This window comes from Plectropomus leopardus, chromosome 19 (genome assembly GCF_026936395.1).
Source record: "Plectropomus leopardus strain MGB_pleo_1.0 chromosome 19, ASM2693639v1, whole genome shotgun sequence".
Lineage (NCBI taxonomy): Eukaryota > Metazoa > Chordata > Actinopteri > Perciformes > Serranidae > Plectropomus > Plectropomus leopardus.
In genome coordinates, this window is record NC_142194.1 from 6,291,219 (window position 1) to 6,311,322 (window position 20,104).

Sequence of the window (20,104 nt, forward strand, 5' to 3'; positions counted from 1 at the left end):
GCACAAAATGCACTTTTCAGAATCAAGCTCAAAAATATTATTCATTAATGTGATTTTCTACTTATTATTGTTTTCACCAACATCGGAAATATCATATATTCATGAATTTTCAGAATTTTAATCCTTTAAATGTTTTTTAGATAAAAAAAAAACCCCAACATAAAAATGAATTATTTTCAGTAGACTACATACAAAGTTGATTTATTTTGATTATCACAGCTTGGGATATTTCAATGATTAGCAGCAACATTAATTGTGATAGTACATCAAGTGGAAGTGGCATGTATTTTGTCCATGTGCCAAATATGGTAAAACAAAATGACATCATCAGGGGGAAAATAGTAAAAATTACAAATACCAAAGCCAAAGGCCAGAAAGACACCCAGACATGACTATGCATGTTTTTATGCTTTGACAGCTGTGAGATCAAAAACTGCACTTTGAATGGGTTTCAGTGGCACATTTATTGCACTTTAAATACAGTCTTGCCAAAATGTATGCCACATGCATGAACACAGCCAAATGATCAAAAAATGATGAAAGAAAAGGACTTAAAATGTGCAAAACAGTCTGTAAGGGTTAATATTTTTCTTGCTGTCAGCTGTCTGACTTTCGTACTCTATCTCTAGCTGTAAAGATGTGGAGCACTGATGTGTTTTTCGTTAAGTTTGAAGGCTTCTCAAGTTGACATTCATCATCTCAAACCAGCCAATATCAGATAAACTGTTGTGATTGGCTGAACCAGGGCAAGGCTGGCTGGAAATCTGTCTAAACGGGGGCATAGCCCTCCCTCCTCTCCCTCTGATCGGCTCATTGCATTTGTTTCGTGGGTTGGGTAGGTTTAAGCAAGAGGAGTGAAATTCATTAGGCTGAAGGTAAGAATGTCAGGGAAAGCCAGTCAGAGGCAGATCAAGGCACTGTAAGGTGGGTCATGCCTTCGCTATCCTTGGAAATGTAAATTTGCGAACGGGAGAGGGACCAGACGTATCTGTCAAAGCAAATAAAACATGAGCCTCCAGATTTGTCTGGTTTCCAGGCTGTTACATACCCCTGTATACATTTAAAGATTTTTGGGGGTTTTTGGTCACTAAGGTGATGCCTCCTGTCCGCACTGGTTGCTAAGAGATCCCCTCCAGAAGCAATTCCAGTGAAAGTAATGGGTGACAAAATCTGAAGTACTCATTCTTCACAAAAATGCATTCATGAAGTTCAGCTGAAGTTAATATGAAGCTTTAGCAGTTACACGATTCAAGTGGGTATCTTCCAAAGTTGCTGCCTTTTTAGTATGATAATCCCTTTTTGTGTTTCCATGGACAGTGTCGCCTCACTGAGCTGTTTAAGGGGGATATTGACAAAAAGCAAGAAGAATTTGGACCTAAAAAGACTAAATTTGGTAGATATTTGTCTCACAATTTGATTTAACTTTAGAATACAGGGCTGCAGATTATGTCCTCCAACACTTGAACTAAAATTGCCCTCAAGTAGGGATATCTTTGCAGCCAGTGTCAACAGCAAGAACAATTATGAAGGCTTAATTACAGCAGCCAGTAATCCTTTCAGTGCTCGTATAGGCGTGACCAAACTGTGTTAAAGGAAAACTTCACCAAAAAAATGTCCATTTGTGGATCAGGTGCTTATGTTGTGTAATGCTGCATTTGTGAAGAAAACATTGTTTTCTCCGCATGCCAACGAGGTGAACTAAAAATCCCAAAACTGAGAAAATTATTCAAGAATTAAAGTAAAGGGGCCGTGTTTAACCACAGCAAAACTGCATTAAAAAATCTGTTGACAAACTCTCATATAACTCATGCGTTATAATCCAAGTCTCATTTATCCAGTTGTATGCTTTTTTGATAATATTAGGGTCTGGCGTTGAAGAGAGTGTAAATATGGTTCCCTTTCAGTTCATTTTTAAATAATAAGGTGTTAGCAAAAATGTTAGATAGTTGTTTGGTAAGAAGACATGGATTATACTATACAAGCTGTGGGAAGGTCGATCAGAATATTTTGATGATGTTTTGCTGTTTTTAATGTTGATATAGTTTTGTGGACCCCTATGACTTTAACCCTTTGAGACCAGAGCAAATTGGTTTGAGTTTTTGCTAAAACATGGGGAGAAGGCAATGAGCAACTTAACATGACATGGCCCAAAAATTAGCCAGAAATTAGTAAAAAGTTATGGAAAAAATTGCTTAGAATTTAAAAAGAAATAAGAACTTTCTTTCTGCAACATAATTTTAAATACATATTTATCTATTATAATAGTTTTTAATATAGTTTTTTGGACATTTAAAAAAAAATGTAACATTTTTAAAAACTAATATTAATTTTCAGGGGTTTTTTTCATGTAAGCTTTTACTAATTTCTTGCAATTTGTGGGCGATATCGTGCCAGTTAGCTCACTGCCTTTTATCTGAATGCAGCACAGGAAAACTGATATTGATCCATGTTTCAGTCATTAAGAGTTTCCCCATTTTTGGGTTCTTCGTTTACCTTGGAGGCATGCGAGAAAAAAGTTTTCCTCACAAATGTAGTGTAACACACGGTGAGTAATTGACATACAAATGTTCATTTTGTGGGTGAAGTACTCTTTTGAGATGGCCTTGAAGAAACCTTGTAAGGTTTATCTTTTGAAAATCCTCGTCAGTAAAAAGGTACTTCATGGTATAAAAAGCAGATCTGGCAAAGCAGTTAAGTAAAGCTAAAAACCAAATAAGAGTTTGTCTATAAAACATGTGATGAAAAAGAAAAAGGGACAGAAGTAGTGAACCGTACCTGCTTAGACATGCAGCGCTGTCGTCTGGGATAACTGACAGTTAGAACTTGTGACAGTCAGTGGGAACATGCCTCAGGATATAGCTTGGCTCCCATAACCCAAAATGACTCTCTAATCTCCACTCCACTTTAAAATGTGGTAATCTTAAAGCTTTTTATAAACCAAAAAAAGGACAGACTCCACCTGAACTGTGTGGTCAGTTTCCAGTCAGACTGTGTCACTTTTCAGAATCAGTCTGAACTCCCACTGAAAGACAATTCAGGTGTCATGTTGACATCAGCTGTGGCATTCTTGCATTGTTAGCAAGAAAACAGCAGAGATAAAAGGCTCTCCGATGTGAAGCGTCGATGTCAAAACAGGTGCGAGCATTGTCTCCTTGCAACAATGGCTGCAGTTTGATGAGAAAAGCATTACATAAACATAGATCGATTCAAAACAGCAGCAAACAAGAGTGAAACAGACGGTCTGGGTAAAGTGGAGGATGACAGAAATGACCTAAAATAGTGATACCCAGCTTACGGCTAGTGGGCCAAATCTGGCCCCCAAATGGGTGCGGGATGGCCCCCCAGCCAGTTAAAAATTCACAATAAAGATAAAGTAATTCAAACTGGGAATTTTTTTTTGTACTTTAAATATGCATATGGTGCTGGAGTGCATAAAACAGCATCAAAATAGACTTTTTTATCAAAAAAGTGCCAGTGGAGGATCCCCTGCACACCCTGAAAGAGGTCTTAGCTAAGCCCCTAATGTCCTAAAATCCTAAAAATGTACAAAAATCCTTGAAATGTTCTGAAATCCTATCGCTCTAAAATCTTACAAACGTTGTAAATCCTGGAAATGTCCAGAAATTAGAGAAGCATCCTAAAATCCTAGAAACGTAATAAAATCTTGGAAATGTCTTGAAATCTTAGAAATGTCCTAAAATCCGAGAAACATCCTAAAATCCTTGAAACGTCTCAAAATCCTGGAAATGTCTTAAAATCTTAGAAATGTCTTAAAACCTTAGACATGTCCTAAAATTGTAGAAACGTCTAAAAATCCTGGAAATGTCCTCAAATCCTAAAAATGTCCTAAAATCCGAGAAACATCCCAAGATCCTACAAACATGTATTTGGCTGCTGGGACTGGCCCCTGGCCTCCCGTCACTTTGCAAAAGTGTCCCCTAGGCTAAGCAAGTTTAGTGTCCCTGGCCTAAAAGTGACACATTTCCCACGCTGAAAAAGCTGCATTATGCACATCACTGAAGACGGTGTTTTGTTCTCTTGCAGCCACATTGACCAGCTACTCGGAGAACATGGAGCGAGGCGGCAAATACGGCGAGGGCTCCCGGGGAAACCTGAAGCTATGGCAGTCCCAGAAATCAGGCATGGACTCGTTCCTGTACAGGGTGGATGAAAACATGACCGCCTCCACCTACAGCCTCAACAAAATCCCTGAGCGCAACCTGGAGAGCATGTCCTCCCACTCTGCCCACTCCATCCCTCTGTACCTCATGCCCCGCCCTAACTCTGTGGCTGGTGAGTCCCCTCCTCTCTCCCTCCCTCTCTCCTCTGTCAAAATACAAAAAGGAGGCAACAGTTTGTCCGAGGAGCCGGAAATAAGATTATTTATGAGTGCATGAGCATGCAGGATACCAATTCTGCCAAAGTGGAGTAACTTTTCTGGCAAAATTGGATTGAGCTGCTGGTTCCGAGTCCCTGTTTCTGACTCCTCTAGTGCTCCCTCTTCACTCCTTTCAAGCTTTCTTTCCTCGCTTGTTTCCTCCCGAGATGAACTGTGATCCCTCCCTTTGAGTTCTTCGACCTCCATCTGTGTGAATCCTGTGACCATGGATCTTACAATGAAACAAGTGCAGAGGCATAAATTAAAGGGGTAGTTCAGATTTTTTTGAAGTGGGGTTGTATGAGGTATGTATCCGTAGTCATTTGAGAATTTGAGTTTGAGGAATAATAACAAATATGTAAACCACATAACAACACATATCAGTTGATAATAAGAATACTGAGGTAAATTAGTGTAAAACAGAAAGGAAACAAAGGAAGAGAAAGACATTTAAAATGAAATAAGTAATATCAATTCAGATAAAATAAATAAAAATAAATGAGAAAATAAAATGAATGCATTCAAAAATTTAGAGAGAGGAAAGTCTAAACATACAGGTTGCTGTGGTGTTTTGTGTTTTCAATGAGTAGCTAAATTGAGCGTGAGACCTCTCTTTGCTCTCATCAAAGGCACCAGACTCCGTTAACAAAAACAGTCATTTTAGCTCACTGAACACAGGAGTTGCTTATCTACTGCTGCCTAAGTGATCGAGGCAGATTTCGATTTTGTTCAGTGGAGTCAGGTGGTTTCAAATGGAGCATAGATAGGTTTTAGTTTAGGTAAGATAAACAGTTGAAAACATTATAAATATAGTGCACACTTAAACAGATTTTTGTGGTCGGCCTCCATCCACAGCAGAACATTGCTCAGCTTCCATGTCAGACACCAGTCTGTTTTTCAAAACTGATTATGGACGAGTTCCTCACACAAATCCACTTCAAAAAATCAAAACTAATTCCTTTAATATTTTGAAGGGGTAAGTCCAGCCTCATGGTGGCTTTTGCAGGGTGATCTGTATGACATTTAATCTTTAGATGTTTTTTTTTTCTTGCCAATATTCAGCTAGAGTTTCTTCCAACCCAGCTGTCAAGAAAAAAAATCCTTGTCTCTTATCGGCTATTAGCAGTGATGTAACTCATTCAGATTTCAAATATCAGGTTTTGTTAATTACTTGGATGTCAGCCAGCAGCTCAGGAGGGGAAGATTGAATCTGCACACTGCTCACATTGCCAGGTATTCTGTGAACAAAAACGAGCACAGATCCCAGAGCTGCAGACCACGTTTCTGCAGCAAATCTGGGATAAATCAACCAAAACTTCCTAAAAATCTGCGCCCATTTTTTTTCACGAGGAGCTCACTTGTGGTTTGAGTTCATTTTTTTAAATAATCTAGCGAGGAAACAACTCTGAAATTTCAGTGTTGAAATTTCTGGTGGCTGCAAATCCGCAGCGGTATTTTGTTAAACTCTCACAGCCCTCTGGTGTGGATCGAAAACCACAGAGCAGAATAATACAGTCTGGGAAAAATAGCTTCAGCAGGAGAACATACTGCGGCTGGAAGAGTATCATAAAAAAAACAAAACAGGCATTTGTGTTGCTGACAGAGGTCTCATTGATGTGTGCTTCTTATTGTGGGCCTCAAACAGCAAATATATCAGCAAAAATGTCAGTTTCATAACACTGAGGCAGTCCTAATGGGCCTGATTGTATTATTGTTCTCATCATGAGAGAGAGAGGCTGTTACAGACGATGAGCTCTATTATGCACTTCACCCACTCCCACTGGCAAAAAAAAAAAAAGTGTGCACGTACTGTCGACGCGCACATACATTTCACTAATGTTCCTGACAAGCCCGTCGCTGCAGCTCTGACCCTCTCTTTATGCTGGTCATGTTCTGCTGTTTGACACTGCTGTCTGGCAGCGCAGCGACTTTAGAGATTCACCCTCGATCTCATCTACGCCCCTCAATACCTTCAAAGGAGGCTTTAAAGATGTACTATAAGCTGCAGATGATGCAAAAAAAAAAGAGGGAGAGAGGCAGCAAAAAAAAAAAAAAAAACGATAATGTTTCTGAGGGTTTGTATTTGTCAGGAATTCTGTCGATGGATACGTGTGGAAGAGGAGTGAAAGTAGAGTTTCATAATCTCTCTCTCTCGCTCTCACTCTCTCCTCCACAAAGAATTATTAGATGATGTTAGGGATGGGAGGCGAGCGCAGGCTGAGGATTGGCTGGGCTCACACAGCAGTGGAACATCAAAGCCCCAGGCATTAACCGTTTCTATCCCCCAGAGTGACAGAGAGAGACTCGCTTTGATGTGCGGAGGGAGAGAAAGAGGGAGAGCGAGTGAGAGCAGAAGGCGACTGGGGAGGAAAAATGAGCAGGGAGGGAGGGAGGGGGATACTCTATTACCTAATGAAGGCAGTGCGTTGGTAGAGCTTAAGATGGATATGGAGGAAGGAGTAACTGAGGCAGAGTATTTCTTTTTCTGTGGTGCTAATGCTGCTCGCTCCACAGGAGCAGAGATGATCAGAATTTAAAAATGATACTTTACAGCCCCTCAGGAATTTAATTTGTCTTCGAGTTTTTATTCGGTGAAGAATTATAAGGACTAAAGGACTAATTCATTACCAGTGGTTAATACTTTTACTTGAGTACTATCTTTTTGTGCAGAGTTGAGGTACTTGTAAACCCTTTTGCTCAGGTTTTGTGAAAGGCGTCAGAATGAAGCACTAGAAAAAAACTTTGAGAGGGTTAAGCTTGTGTTAACCACAGACCTTTTTTTCAGACATCTAACCAAAAACCCATTAAAAAAACCCAGATTGATCTCAAGGCGAGGAAACAGGGAGTGCTAAGATGCTAACTTATTTCTGAAAAATCTCAAACGCTAGTATCTCAGAACTTCGTCAAATTAATTTAAACTTAAAACCACAAGAGGAAAAGTATTTTTTTAATATAATTTGAGTGAACTGACCCTTTGAAAATGCCATTTTGAAGGATCTATATGCACAAGCTTATATAATTGCCTGGGGATTGTGGGATCCCTACTCATACAACGACTAAAGAGGAATAAAAGACGCTGTGAGATTCAGTGAGCTAACACTCTATAGTCTCTAAATTCACTAAATTAAGATAACAGCTCACCCGAGATAACAATTTTCAATTTGGGGGGCGGACAAGTGTCATTGATTTCCTTTTCTACCATTTATTTTGTCCTGATTATCCCACCTCTGCTTACATACTCAGCGTAATACCCGGAAATATTATTGTTTAAGTGCCAGGACCTCCATTATTTATAATCTGGAGTCATCTCTCGGGGAGATGAGAGGAGAATGGTGAGGCGTTTAGAGCACCAGCAGCCACCTCATATCTGAGATGACTCGTCGGCTCCCCGGCTGATACTGTGACTGGCTCTGGACAGCAGCCCAGCTGGTCTCAAAGTGTGTGTGTGTGTGTGTGTGTGTGTGTGTGTGTGTGTGCACGCATGCATTCATGCTATCAGTCACTCTTTGAAACAGGAAGTGTCTGATGTGGCTGTCATTGCCTAAAGCAGCTGATCTCTTTGCTGCACAGTTTCTTTTTCTTGCACTCTCACTCTTTCATGCTACAGGGTTCATACGGTCATCAAAAATCTGGAAAAGTTAAGGCAATTTGCAAATAATTTTCAGGCAGGGGAAAGTTTTGGAAAACTAATTATACTCTGAGATTTTGGATAAAGTCATGAATTTTTAAATCTAGCGATAATGTCTTTTTTTTCTTTTTACAGTTTGTAGCTGTGATAAGTTGTGTAATTTTGTCATTTTGGTGATTTTTGTAGTGAACATGAGTGGGGTTGGAGGGCATGTTTTAATAAAAAAAAACTGAAAAATATTTTCTTCAAAAATCATCAAAATGGTTTTTTTTTTTGTTTTTTTTTTTTAAATCACCCAAATGTTTATCTGCAAAATATTTTCTTTAAAATTGCCAAAATTAAAGCCAAATATTTTCTTCCAAAATTGCCAAAAATTAAAAAAAAGTTATCTAAATGTTTTCTTTAAATATCGGCCATAAAATAAATACAAAATAAAGTCCCTCCCTAGTGCTTAAAAAATAATTTGACATGCCTCACTTTTTTTTGCACCACCCCACCTCTCAAATAAATAACAAACGGTCCCTTAGTTATGTTTAAATTTTCAGCAGTAGTCCTGTTCTGAATTCAATATTTTTTTTAAATGATAATAACCATATATTAATGAAAAAGAACCGCTAACAAGTATCGACGGTAGTTTCAGAGAATGTATGGTCGAAAAAAATTTCCCTGGTTGTCATGGCAAAGTTATGGAAAAGTTGTGGAAATTTATTGGTAAAAGTGTGTATGAACCCTGCCACTATTCGTCTTCCCCCTTTATTTCTTCTCACCGTGCGTGCGGTGTTAGCGCATTGGCTCAGGAGCTGTGAATGTGATTCCCAGCAGCCTGCTGCATTGCAGATAGAGGTGATGAGCACACAGATTTGATTCCTCACATTCAGTTGAAAGCGAGAGAATAAAGGAAGCCTTTCCAGTCTTTTCCGTAGCCCTGAGTCATTCTTCCTTGGTTTAGCAGCAGATTAATGCCCCCACTGTCTCCACTTTTAGCCCAGTTGGATGACCGGCACCCACATTCCCATCAGGGCCGAGCCTCCAGCATTCTCAGCTGCCATTTTCCCTCCATTTTGGGAAACCCATGCGGCTCATTTTTGGGTCCATGGCCTGGGTGACTCAAGCAGTCCCACGCAGAGCCACACACATACCCAGTACGTCACTGGGACTGAGTCCAGCGGCACAGAAACCGCTCTTTACACCACGGACAGGATCAGTGCTGAGGTGGTGGTTAGTTTTACATCAATGAGAGGTTGGTGTCACATGGAGGGATTATTGCACCTCACATTTTGGAGTGAAAGAGAGAGACAGAAGATATGATTGAGAGGAAGTAACACCTTTCCCAAACTCTTTGAATATGACTTTGGATTTCAGGACCTCAGAGTTTTTAAGGTATAGTGTCGCAGAAAAAGGATTCCCAGCTCTGATTTGGATAATAAGATTATATTTTAAATTATTTTTGTAGCTTTGTCTCAAAATCTGTCAGTCATGATAACATTGTACTCACCAACTTTAGTAATAAAAATAGTCAGATGTGGCAGGAAACACAGTCAAATGATTAGATGAGTTTTAACCCTTGGAAACCTGAGTCGCCATCACTCTTCTTAAACCTTTGAACCCTGAGCAAGTTAGTTTGAATTCTGCCAAAAACATGGGACAAAGAACAAAGAGCAAGAACTGTCCCGCAATCTGCAAGACATTAGTAGATTTAGAAAACTATGTTTTTTTTAAATGGACAAAATTCCAGAGAACTATATTTCTAAGTATCAGAATTTAATATTTAAAAGTATTTTTAAAGACTTTAAAGAATTTCTTTGTTTTTTTATTTTTTTACTTTCTTGTTTATTTCCTTGTTTATTGTGTTGTTTTGTTGTTTTTTGTGCTTATTTTCAGGTAATTGACTGATTTCTCACTAATTTCTAAGTAATTTCTTCATAAGGTGCACATTGCCCATTTTCTATGTTTTTGAGAGAAATTGAGATGATTTTCCCAGGTTTCAGAGGGTTAAACAAACCAAATTTATTTTGGAGGGAAAACAAAGGCAAATGGTAAATTTCCAATCATTTGACTACTTGTATGTCTTGCCCAATTAGATTCTCAAATTTTAGAAACTACCTCAGCGAGTACTATGTTGTCGTATCTGATACAAACAATGAAAAACCCAAAATTCGCACAGTCAGGAAATTTCTGGAAACATTACAAAACTAGAAAAAAGGTTTTAAATGTTTTAGAAAAGTTTCGAATAACTTTGTATGGGCTATTATTCAAAATATGTTCGTAAAAATCTTAAAACATATCTAACATTGTGCAAAATACGTACCTTCTATTAATAATAGAAAATCTATTGCTAAAACCGCACTTGCATCACGTGATACACATAGACCAGACCGGTACCGCGTCATCGCCAAGGCTACACCTTGTTTTGGGGAAAAAAACGTGCTGTCATATTGGAAGAGAAACGGCAAAATGCTTATAAAGCTGTTGTGCAGTTGGTTAATCGAGGCGTTCACACTGACATCTGAGGCACATAAGATGCGTGAATATTCGCTGTCAGTTTGGTAAATCACCAAACGATGCTGGTGGCAGTTACTACTGATGGACGGCTAATGTTAGCTCGAGTGGGAGGCTGCTGCAGTTACGTCATACAGTTTAGCAGCATCAGACTGTCATCTCCATCAAACTCTAACTGTGGATCAAGCAGTTTTCTGTAAACAGGTTTATAAAGACAACACACATGAATTTAGAAGAAGAAATGCTGATTTTGTTGTTTGTGTTGTTTGGCTGATAAAGAAAGTTTCCTTTTGATTTCTACTGCCATTTTTACATGGAACTGTGCAAATGTTTGTTTGACATAAAAACAGATATTGATTTAGTATATTTGGATATTGCACGAAGATCAGCTCGTTATCCAGAGAAATAATGGAAGATATGTCATGCTCTTTATCAAGATAAACTGTAGACTCGTAAAATTTGTGAGATTTATTTTAACTGTACAATTCTTTTTTTAGCAAGATATAGTAAGTATAGTAAGTTTAGTAATATATTATTTTGAAACTTAATTCATTTTATGAGTCTATTTTTGCTGATATTTAACTAACTAACCAGCGATTGAATCACAAGTGTGTATTTAGTAATGCATGGCTGCGTTACTATACTGCCATATACGCCTTCCTTTTTTAAACTAAATAGGGTAAAATATTATGGAAAATAATTGAAAAGTTTTGTAAGTTCTTTGGTAAAAATCTGTTGGAAACATAAAAAAGACACAAGCTGAAATAAATTGGAATTAAACTGAAGGAAAACACAGGCTATAAGGGTTTCTAGGAAATCGTTAATCAGATTTTTCCCAAACGCCTAGTTTTTGATTGATTTTATGTCTCTAATATCCCGTCCTCTGTCACTGTCCCCTCAGCTTTGCCATTATCTCTGCATTAGTGGAGGTTTTTCTAACCACATTTCCTGTCAGAGCACTTGTTGACTCATTTTTAGAGGAGACCTACGCCCATAATCAAAATCCAAACATGTTGCTTCTTTGGTCTAAAACAGTCCAAATGTATTTATTTATTTATTTGACTTGACCAATTGATCGATTATCAGCTTTTTCCTGTTCCAAACTATCGATATTAAATCTTCCTTTAAAAATCCACAACCTCAGGCCTTCTTCTCTCCTGGATCTTTTTTGTTCTGAGTTTTCTCCTCTCCCTCACCTCTTATCTGGGGTTCAGGTGTGACGTTCCACAGCTTACTCACGCTGGCTGCGTCTGATCTGATTTAACATTCACTGGTTGCGAGCGTCGGCCCTGAAGACACAGCATGGTGTGAACAATCAGCAGCCAGCGTCAGACGGCGCTCACTCCATGAATAAGACATTTGTCTGCTGAGCTAATTAATCCTGAGAGGGGCCGGATGGCATCTGCCTCCGTGCCGCGTGACAGACACTGAGAGGAGGGAGTTTTAGGACAGACCCATGTAGGGCTGACTCGCTCTCTCCTGTAGGAGTTGAACAGCTGCCTCCGGACTCTGAGTGTGACCTTCTTTTGTGTGTGTAAGGGGTTGTTTAGTTAACCCTTTGAAACTTGGATCGACATAAGTTTTCTTGCGTTCAGACGGCTTACACAAGTGTTTAAACCTTTGAACGTGGAGCAAATTGGTTTTATTTCTGTAAAAAATATGACATGTATGAATTTTCCTGCAAACTTTGACAAAAAAATTTGCTTTTAAAAAGAGAGAGAAAATCATTGCAAAATTATCACATAACCAGGGAACATTAGGTTACCAAAAAAAAGGTCTTAATTCGTTTTTTTCTTTTTATTTTATTTTATCATTTTTTACTTTTTTTTAATTAATTCCTTGCAATTTTTTTGTCATTTCTTCTTACGTCAGTTACTGCCTTTTTGCTGTGTTTTTGTGAGAAATCACGCTAATTTGCTCAGGTTTTAAGGGGTTAATGTGCCTCTAAAATGTACATGTACACACTGATAATAGTGTCTTTTGTTTGTTTGTCTTTCCCCAAAATATCCTGCCCCTCTTCTCCCTCTCTCTGTCACTCACTCACAACTGCAGCGACCAGTTCAGCCCACCTGGAGGACCTGGCATACCTGGATGAGCAGAGACACACTCCATTACGCACCTCGCTGCGCATGCCCAGACAGAGCACCACCTGCGGGCCGGGTCGCTCCGGGCAGGACCTGAGAGGTGAGCCAGAGTTAAAGTTAAACACACACACACACACCCTCCTTTTACTCCTCATGTCCACTGACAGCTGTGCTGATGATATAGAGGTGTTATTCAGTGTCTGTGCTGTGTGAGCTGCACAACTTGAAGATATAAAGAAAGTATAATAGAATAAGAAGAGGAAAATACGGTCAAATATATCAAGAGTTTGGGGTGACCTCTAGCTCACCTGGTAGAGTGTGTGTGTGCCCCACTATATAAACTGCTGTGGCTGGGGGTCAATTCAGACCTGCTGTCCTTTGCTGCATCTTATTTTTTATCTCTCTAACACATTTTCTACAGCTTTACTGTCATTAGTGGATTCTTGAAAAAATCTAAAAAAAAAAAAAAGATATCAAGAAGCTATTAAGTCATTTTGATATTTTTTCTTTGTAAGCAAAGACACACTATTATGATTTTTCGGGGTATTTTAGGGTATATTTTCATACGTTTGAACAGTAGACAATAGAGAGCTGAACTGAAATGAGAGAAAAGGGTAACTTCATGCAACATGCCAACGGCTGGACTCCAACCAGGAAGACATACTGAATGATGTTGCGTTAACAACAGCAAACACTTCCGGGTAGACCGACAACTGTTTTAGCTCGCAAATCAGTTTATTCCTTTTGACACTTTTAGCTGTGTCTGTACAGTTTAATGATCTAGAGTTAAACTCTGTGGTTCGACCCGTCTGACATTTCTGCTGTGCTTATTTTATGACAATGTTGCTTTGCCAGCATCTCTGATAGACCAAATGTGCCTGCACAAAAAAATCCTCCTTATCCATCCTTAAAAAACCTCTTTACATACAAACTAACCAATTGAGGCAGTGGTAGACCACTACCGTGTTCTGCGAAATAAATTACATCTTTATTCAGTACTGTTTCATTTATTATAGGTGACGGAAGGATTTTCTACCCAGAAGTTATTATCAAGTGTGACCCGCAATATTGCAACTGCATGGACATCATTTTAAACTCATAATGTGTAGACCTAAATGTGACAAACGACATAGAAAACGCTGTTTTCAGAGAGATACTGCACTATAAATACTGGCTGGACATAAGAATTGCAGTGAAAGAAATTGAGTGAAAAGCTCAAAGTCCAAGCATTCAAACATTATTTTCTTTCACTTTCGCTTTAAAAACGCTGTTTTGTTTCAGCTTGGGCTGCGATTAGCCATTTGCTTCACATCAGACACAGTGCAGAGGCAAACAATGGGACACTATTCTGCTTTTCACCCACAAACAACAAACTCAAAGCAGCTGAGCAACGCAAGGCGAAGCTGCGTGACGAACGAGTTATTTTTAAATCATATAAAAGTCAGTGAGGGTTGATTTGCTGTTTGCAATGTTTCAGGTACAAAAGTCTGCATGCAGAGCTACAGAAATGCTCCAGTATCAGACCAGTCATGCAGCTGCTGCTGCTGCTGCTGCTGCTGCTGCTGCTGCTGCTGCTGCTGCTGCTGCTGCTGCTGCTGCTGCTGCTGGACACTGGAGGTTGTCAGCTGGTGTGTCCTTGTGTGCCTTTTTGTGTGAGACTGGAGGAGAGCGTTTTGTCAGGTTGTGTCACTGCTAAGCTTAAATTTGTCTCAGCGCGTAACATTCACAGTCAGTGTGCACTCCAGTGCGCACTGTTTAAGTCTTGCAAGTGCCTCCGTGATCGAGCAAATCTCCTCAGCCTCCCCACCAAATGGCCAAATGGCCTTATGTCACAACATTATGTGTCCCCTCGCCCTTCTCCCTCAGTCACTTAGCCAGTAATGAGCACCGTAATGGCAGCCCTTTGCCATCCGAGCGAACACAAATATGCGTCCCTGTGTGTTTTAAACACCTGTTAAGACCCCACTTAGCTGAGAGTGCACTCGGCTGAGCTGCGATGTGATTCCCCCACCCGAGGGCAGCTGGCTGCAGACAAATGCAGAGTGAGAGTGTGCCGGGAAGAAAAGGTAGGGAGAGAGACAGAGATGGACACAGACAAAGAGAGAAAAGACAGGGCAGGGGAAGAGCTCCTTCCTCTCAAAGCTTCGCTGTTACTGCCAGAGCCACTTGTTTCAACCTTCCTCCTCTAAGGGCAGCCAAGTGTGTTTACAAGCCAACCGACTGCGTCCTAGCATGCGTTCTGCCTCCTCGGATCAGTGTCAGATCCTCCCTGAGTGCTCCGCTCCTGCAGTTTCACCGGGAGAGACAGAGAGCGAGGCCGAGGGAGACACAGCGTGGAGGCAGGAGAGTTGAGGAGTAGGGTTTTTCCCCTGCAGATCATCTGAGGACAAATTTCAAAATGCCTTGATTCCTAAAATTTAAAGTAAAGGATTAGTTGGTTACTTGATTAGTCCTGTGTTTGTCATATTGATTAATGTTTTTGTGTCAAAGCTTTAAAGGGTCAATGCCAATAAAAATATAAAATATTAATATTTAATATATAAATATTAGAATATTAAGTTACATTAAATTAAAAGTCATAAAAGTAAATTCACCATTGATATGTAAGGGGACACACCCTATTTTGGTTGGATCATAAATGATGAATTTGTGCTCTTTCAATGGAAGTGTGGTGAATGACTAAACAACATTAAAAAAATAATAAAGAAGATTTTTTTGGCACAAAAGGGGGAATACATAATAACAAAAACAAATTAAATCACACCACCACTTAAAAAAACCCATCTGTTTTGGCCAAATTATAATTTTAAGTATAAATGTCAGCCCAGAATTTCACAATTTTTGCATCCCTTGATATTGTGTCATTTAATATGCTGATTGCCAAGACATTTACCCTTTTAGATAATAAGTAGATAAACAACCAAACAAACAAATAAGAAAGTAGCTGTGACACAGATGAATGGATAAATAACATTTCAAACAATATTTTACAGTATATTACCTACATTTATCACATCATTAGTAGCCTCATGCCGCAGAAAGCACAATATTTTAGCATATTGTGCGTCACAGAGAGGCTCGCTTGTTTTGCCTCAGAGTCTGCTGGAGATTAAGCTGAACTAGAGGAGAAGACGGCTGCTGGTTATGTGTTGGTCAGGTGATAACCAGCTGATAGATGCAGCTCTCTCTCTCTGGTTGTTTCTTTGTTGAAGCTTCTTTTGATGCCGGCCATCGGGCCCCGAGCTGTGCTGCTGTTTTGAGGAGAGTGAGTCAGACTGTAATGGACCTTCTTGTGCTCCTGCCTGCCTACCTCTAAGATTTACCACCCACCTTATCTATTCACCGCAAACTCACTCGCATAACTGTACACTGCACACACACTCTCTCCCTCGTTTGTCTTCACTTTCTCTCTCTTTGTCTTTGTCGCTCGCTCGCTCCCTCCCTGCCTGCCTCGCTGTCTTTCTACGCCTGCTCGCATACACTAAACAGGCCTTGTGTTAGCTGATGGTTGCAGTTTTTGGCTCATAACAATCTTTTCGACTGCAGAGGGTTTTATTACTCCCATATATTCCAGCTGACAGGGGATACAACTTAAATAACAACTCTTGGAAATTCATGTTAGCGCTGTAATTGATTAGGCATTTAGAGGATAAAGCCGGGGGTATTTTTCTTACTGTCAACAAAACCCATGAAAATATTAAAAGCAAAAGTGAACTGAACATTACTAACTGACACTGTGTCTATCTAAAGCATGATATATGTAGATGTTCCTCTGTACCATAGACAAGGCATGTTGTGAAACGGGGTCATCGGCACCAAAAAAGAAAAAAAGCAAGGGAAAACTGTATTTAGAATTATAAAAAACTACAGTGGCCATCTTTTGAAGGAAGTTACTGAGCCTCTTTTTAACTGAAGCTATATATATATGTATACTATGTAAACTGCATTTTACAAGGATTATATTACATCTGCAGAAAGTATTGAAAGACAGAGTAGCATGTTGTTGGTTTTGCTGTTTCCGTGGGAAATTATAGAATATTGGCATCTGTAGAAAGACAGTTACCGCAGTGTTTATAGTACACATTTACTGCTAAGACAGACTGAAGGATGCCCCTATGTCTGACTGAGAAAGTGAGTGAGATAACTCGTCCACAGTTGATGACCGTGCATGTTTGCAACAAAACAGCTGATGAGTTTCAGGTGATTATCTCGCCTCAGTCTGCTGTTACTCTTATTGTTTGATGCGGCTGCCTTAATCTGTTTTCTGTAATCTTGATGTGTGCATTTTTCAGTTAAGCCCTTGAAACCTGCGCATATTGTTTTTTTTCAACACAACACTGCGAAGAAGGACATGAGTAACAAAAGAAGATGTGATCTAAAAATTAGCAAGACATTTGTAAAACATAAAAGAAAAAAACTGAAAATAGTTTAAGAATCAAACGACAAAAACATTTTCAAAAAAATAAGCAAACAAGGAAGTGATCCCTAGCTTTATTATTTTTCCCTAGATACAGTATGTTTCCCTAGCTTTTTAAAAATAATTTTGTGGAACATTTCTTACCAAGTTGCTCATTGCCTCTTTTCCTAAGAAAGCACACTAAATTGGCCCAATATCTTAAAAAAAAAAAAAGCATGGGATGAGGTCAACAAGCAACTAAAGAAAAAATGGCCCAGAAATGACCAAGAAATTAGTAAAAAGTAGAAAATTACCTGAAAGTTAGGGAAAAAAAGTAAATGTGAAAGTAAACAAAACAACAACAATAGGGGAATAACCTGAAAAAAAACACTGCTTAAAAATGATATTTTTCTGTAAAATAATTTTAAATATATAATTATGCTAATTAGAAAAATCATTCTCTTTTCTAAAATTCTAAATCTACTAATTTCTTGCAATTTGTGGGACATTTCTCACCAAGCTGCTCCAAAGCTGCTCATTGTTCTCTGTTGTTGTTGTTGTGGTCGCTCCAGGTATCAAAGGGTTAAACAACCTAGAATGAGAGGTGCGATATGTAGGTCTGTCCTGAGGTTATTTTGAGGGCTCTACCATCTTATACAGTATAACATATTGACATAATTTCTCTTTGTTGCTTGGCTGCGAGAAGTCAGTAAATAGTGTGCCAGCAAGGAAATGGTTCTATGTTACATGACAGTTTGCAGCCATGAGGAAGATTGAAACACATTTTCTGGAGAAATACATTATCCATAAGCACATCCAGGTTTGTTTTTAAGCCTACCGTGCAAATTACATAAGAAATTATGTAAGATCCAGTTGGCGTTGCATATGCTAGATGTAGCTCTGCATCCACTGTTTGGGAGAAATGACTGGAATTTTAACTGTGGGCTTCATCCAGCAGCAGTCTCTGAAATTTCTCTCATATTATGTCTTAATTTTCTGGTAAGAGAAAATGTTCTTAACCATTTAAATTTGCTCTTACCCAGTTGTGCTCAATAATGAATCCCACTTCATCATAAGTGACCTATTAGCACGGGAAACGCCTCCCTAACACCATATAAGGGCAGGTTTTGTGCCGTGACTGGAGTTAATTAAACAGTACGTCAGTTGCAGTGCAGCAGAAGTTCTTCTTTTTCTTTCAGCCTTTTTTGGTGTCATGTCTCGGCCATGACTCTTTGCACACGGCACAAAACCTGCCCTTATATTGTATTTAGGGGACGTTACCTATGTTAATAGGTGACTTATTATCAAGTGGAATTCATCATTCAGCACACGTGGTAAGAGCAGATTTGGATGGTTAAGGTGCATCTGGAGTTCACTTTTGTTATATTTTCTTGTCACAGAAATTTAAGAGAACGTTGCTGCTTAAGGCCCAGTGTGTCTGAAAAACCAGACACTATATCAACAAACATCAGTCATGAGAAAAATCTTTTGACCTGAGATAACCTTGGCGCCACGCTCCCCAGACCCCTCGCAACGAGCAGACGGATCGTCTAAATACTTGTCTTCCTCCTCCCATCTTCTCCTCCACCTCTTTGCCAGCTCTCCTCCTCCTCCTCCTCTTCACCCCTCCTTCCTCAAGGCTGTTCAGCCACCGTGAGTCATCCTCACCTGGTGAATAATTAAAACGTCTGAGACTCTCGCTCCGTCTGGCCGTGGAGGCTCGGTGGTAGAGGAGGGGGGGAGGTGGAGTGATACCTTGCTTAACGTCGCCTGAGGGGGAGTGTTATGGGCCGGATTATGAGCGACTGCCATCCATCCATCTATCCCTCACACACACATTTGCTCTCGCCGTCCTGGAAACAACTCCCTCAGCCCCCGCTCACAACATGGCTGCCATGTTTTTTTTCCTGGAATACCTGACGCAGCGGAGCAGTAGTGGCTGCACGACTTAGCGGTGTAATCGTTCTGTCGTTCGGAGGACGACGCCTCGATAGTGTGAGGGTGTGTTTTAGTAATTCCACGAAGCAGCTTTACAGGCACGTTTGGCATTCAGTCACCCCGCCATAATTGGATTAGCGCCACTTAAAACAGAGTAGCTGTGGGTATTTAGCCTCGTACTCGAGTGGCCTGCACTCAGAGAAGTGAAGGTTCTAAAAGGGCTGAGGTTCTACCCAGAACCATCTGCTTCTGAAGAACCCTTTATTGAAGACAGGGCTCTTTCTAAGACGAGTTCTTTTTCGAACTAAAACCATGAACGAAAACCACAATTGCTATTGTTAGATCCCCTCCTCGGAATGTTAAAGGGTTCTTGATAGAACCCCTTGTACCCCTGTAGGTGACATCAAGTTGAAACCCTTGGACTATAAATAGGTATTTGGTAGAACCTCCTGGGTTGGTTCTAGAATAAATCCTTTGAATATGAAAGGGTTTTGGTTAAAAACCTCCGGGTGGGTTCCAGAATGAACCCTTGGAGTATGACAGGGTTCTTGGTAGAGCCTCCCAGGTGGGTTCCAGCTGAAACCCTTGTATTATAAATGGGTTCTTGATAGAACCCCTTAGGCGGATTCTAGATGAAACCCTTGGAATATAAAGCGGTTCTCGTAAAATCCCCCTGGATTGGTTCTGGCTGAAACCTTTGGAATATGAAAGGGTTAGAACACCCTAGGTGGGTTCTAGATGTAAGCCTTAGAATATGAAAGGTTTTTTGATAGACCCCTGGGGTAAGATCTTTGAAAACCGTGGGAATGTGTGTGTGTGTGTGTGTGTGTGTGTGTGTGTGTGTGTGTGTGTGTGTGTGTGTGTGTGTGTGTGTGTGAACCTCACATATGCACACATATTTAGACACAGAAAGTTAGATGTGTATAATTACTTTTCGGCTCCTCGACAATGCCACATAAATAAGGCACTTATTCCAATCAAAATATTTTTATGACAGTTATTATTACAGTTATTACACATCACAGGTTCTCGTTCCAGATATCTAGAGTCAAAAGACCCTTTATTTCTAAGAGTGTATGCTGTTGTTAATGGCAGCATTGGGGAGTTTTTGCATTTCCCATCACCAGTGTTGCATCAGGTCCATTCTTTCACAGCCTGACGCCCAACTAGAAGAATATTAC

The 20,104-nt window shown here is 39.8% G+C and overlaps 1 protein-coding gene across 11 annotated transcripts in view; it reads left to right on the forward strand.

The window, feature by feature from the left end:
- The window catches only part of tanc2b (tetratricopeptide repeat, ankyrin repeat and coiled-coil containing 2b), a 195,687-nt gene that overhangs the window by 141,620 nt on the left and 33,963 nt on the right, over nt 1–20,104 (forward strand). For 10 of the 11 annotated variants that reach the window (XM_088069805.1, XM_088069806.1, XM_088069807.1 and 7 more), the window contains 2 exons: nt 4,045–4,293; nt 12,558–12,689. In XM_088069805.1, the coding sequence (XP_087925931.1) occupies nt 4,045–4,293; nt 12,558–12,689 (381 nt within the window). The remainder of the gene's footprint in view (nt 1–4,044; nt 4,294–12,557; nt 12,690–20,104) is intronic. The other variant, XM_088069810.1, reaches the window with a different exon arrangement.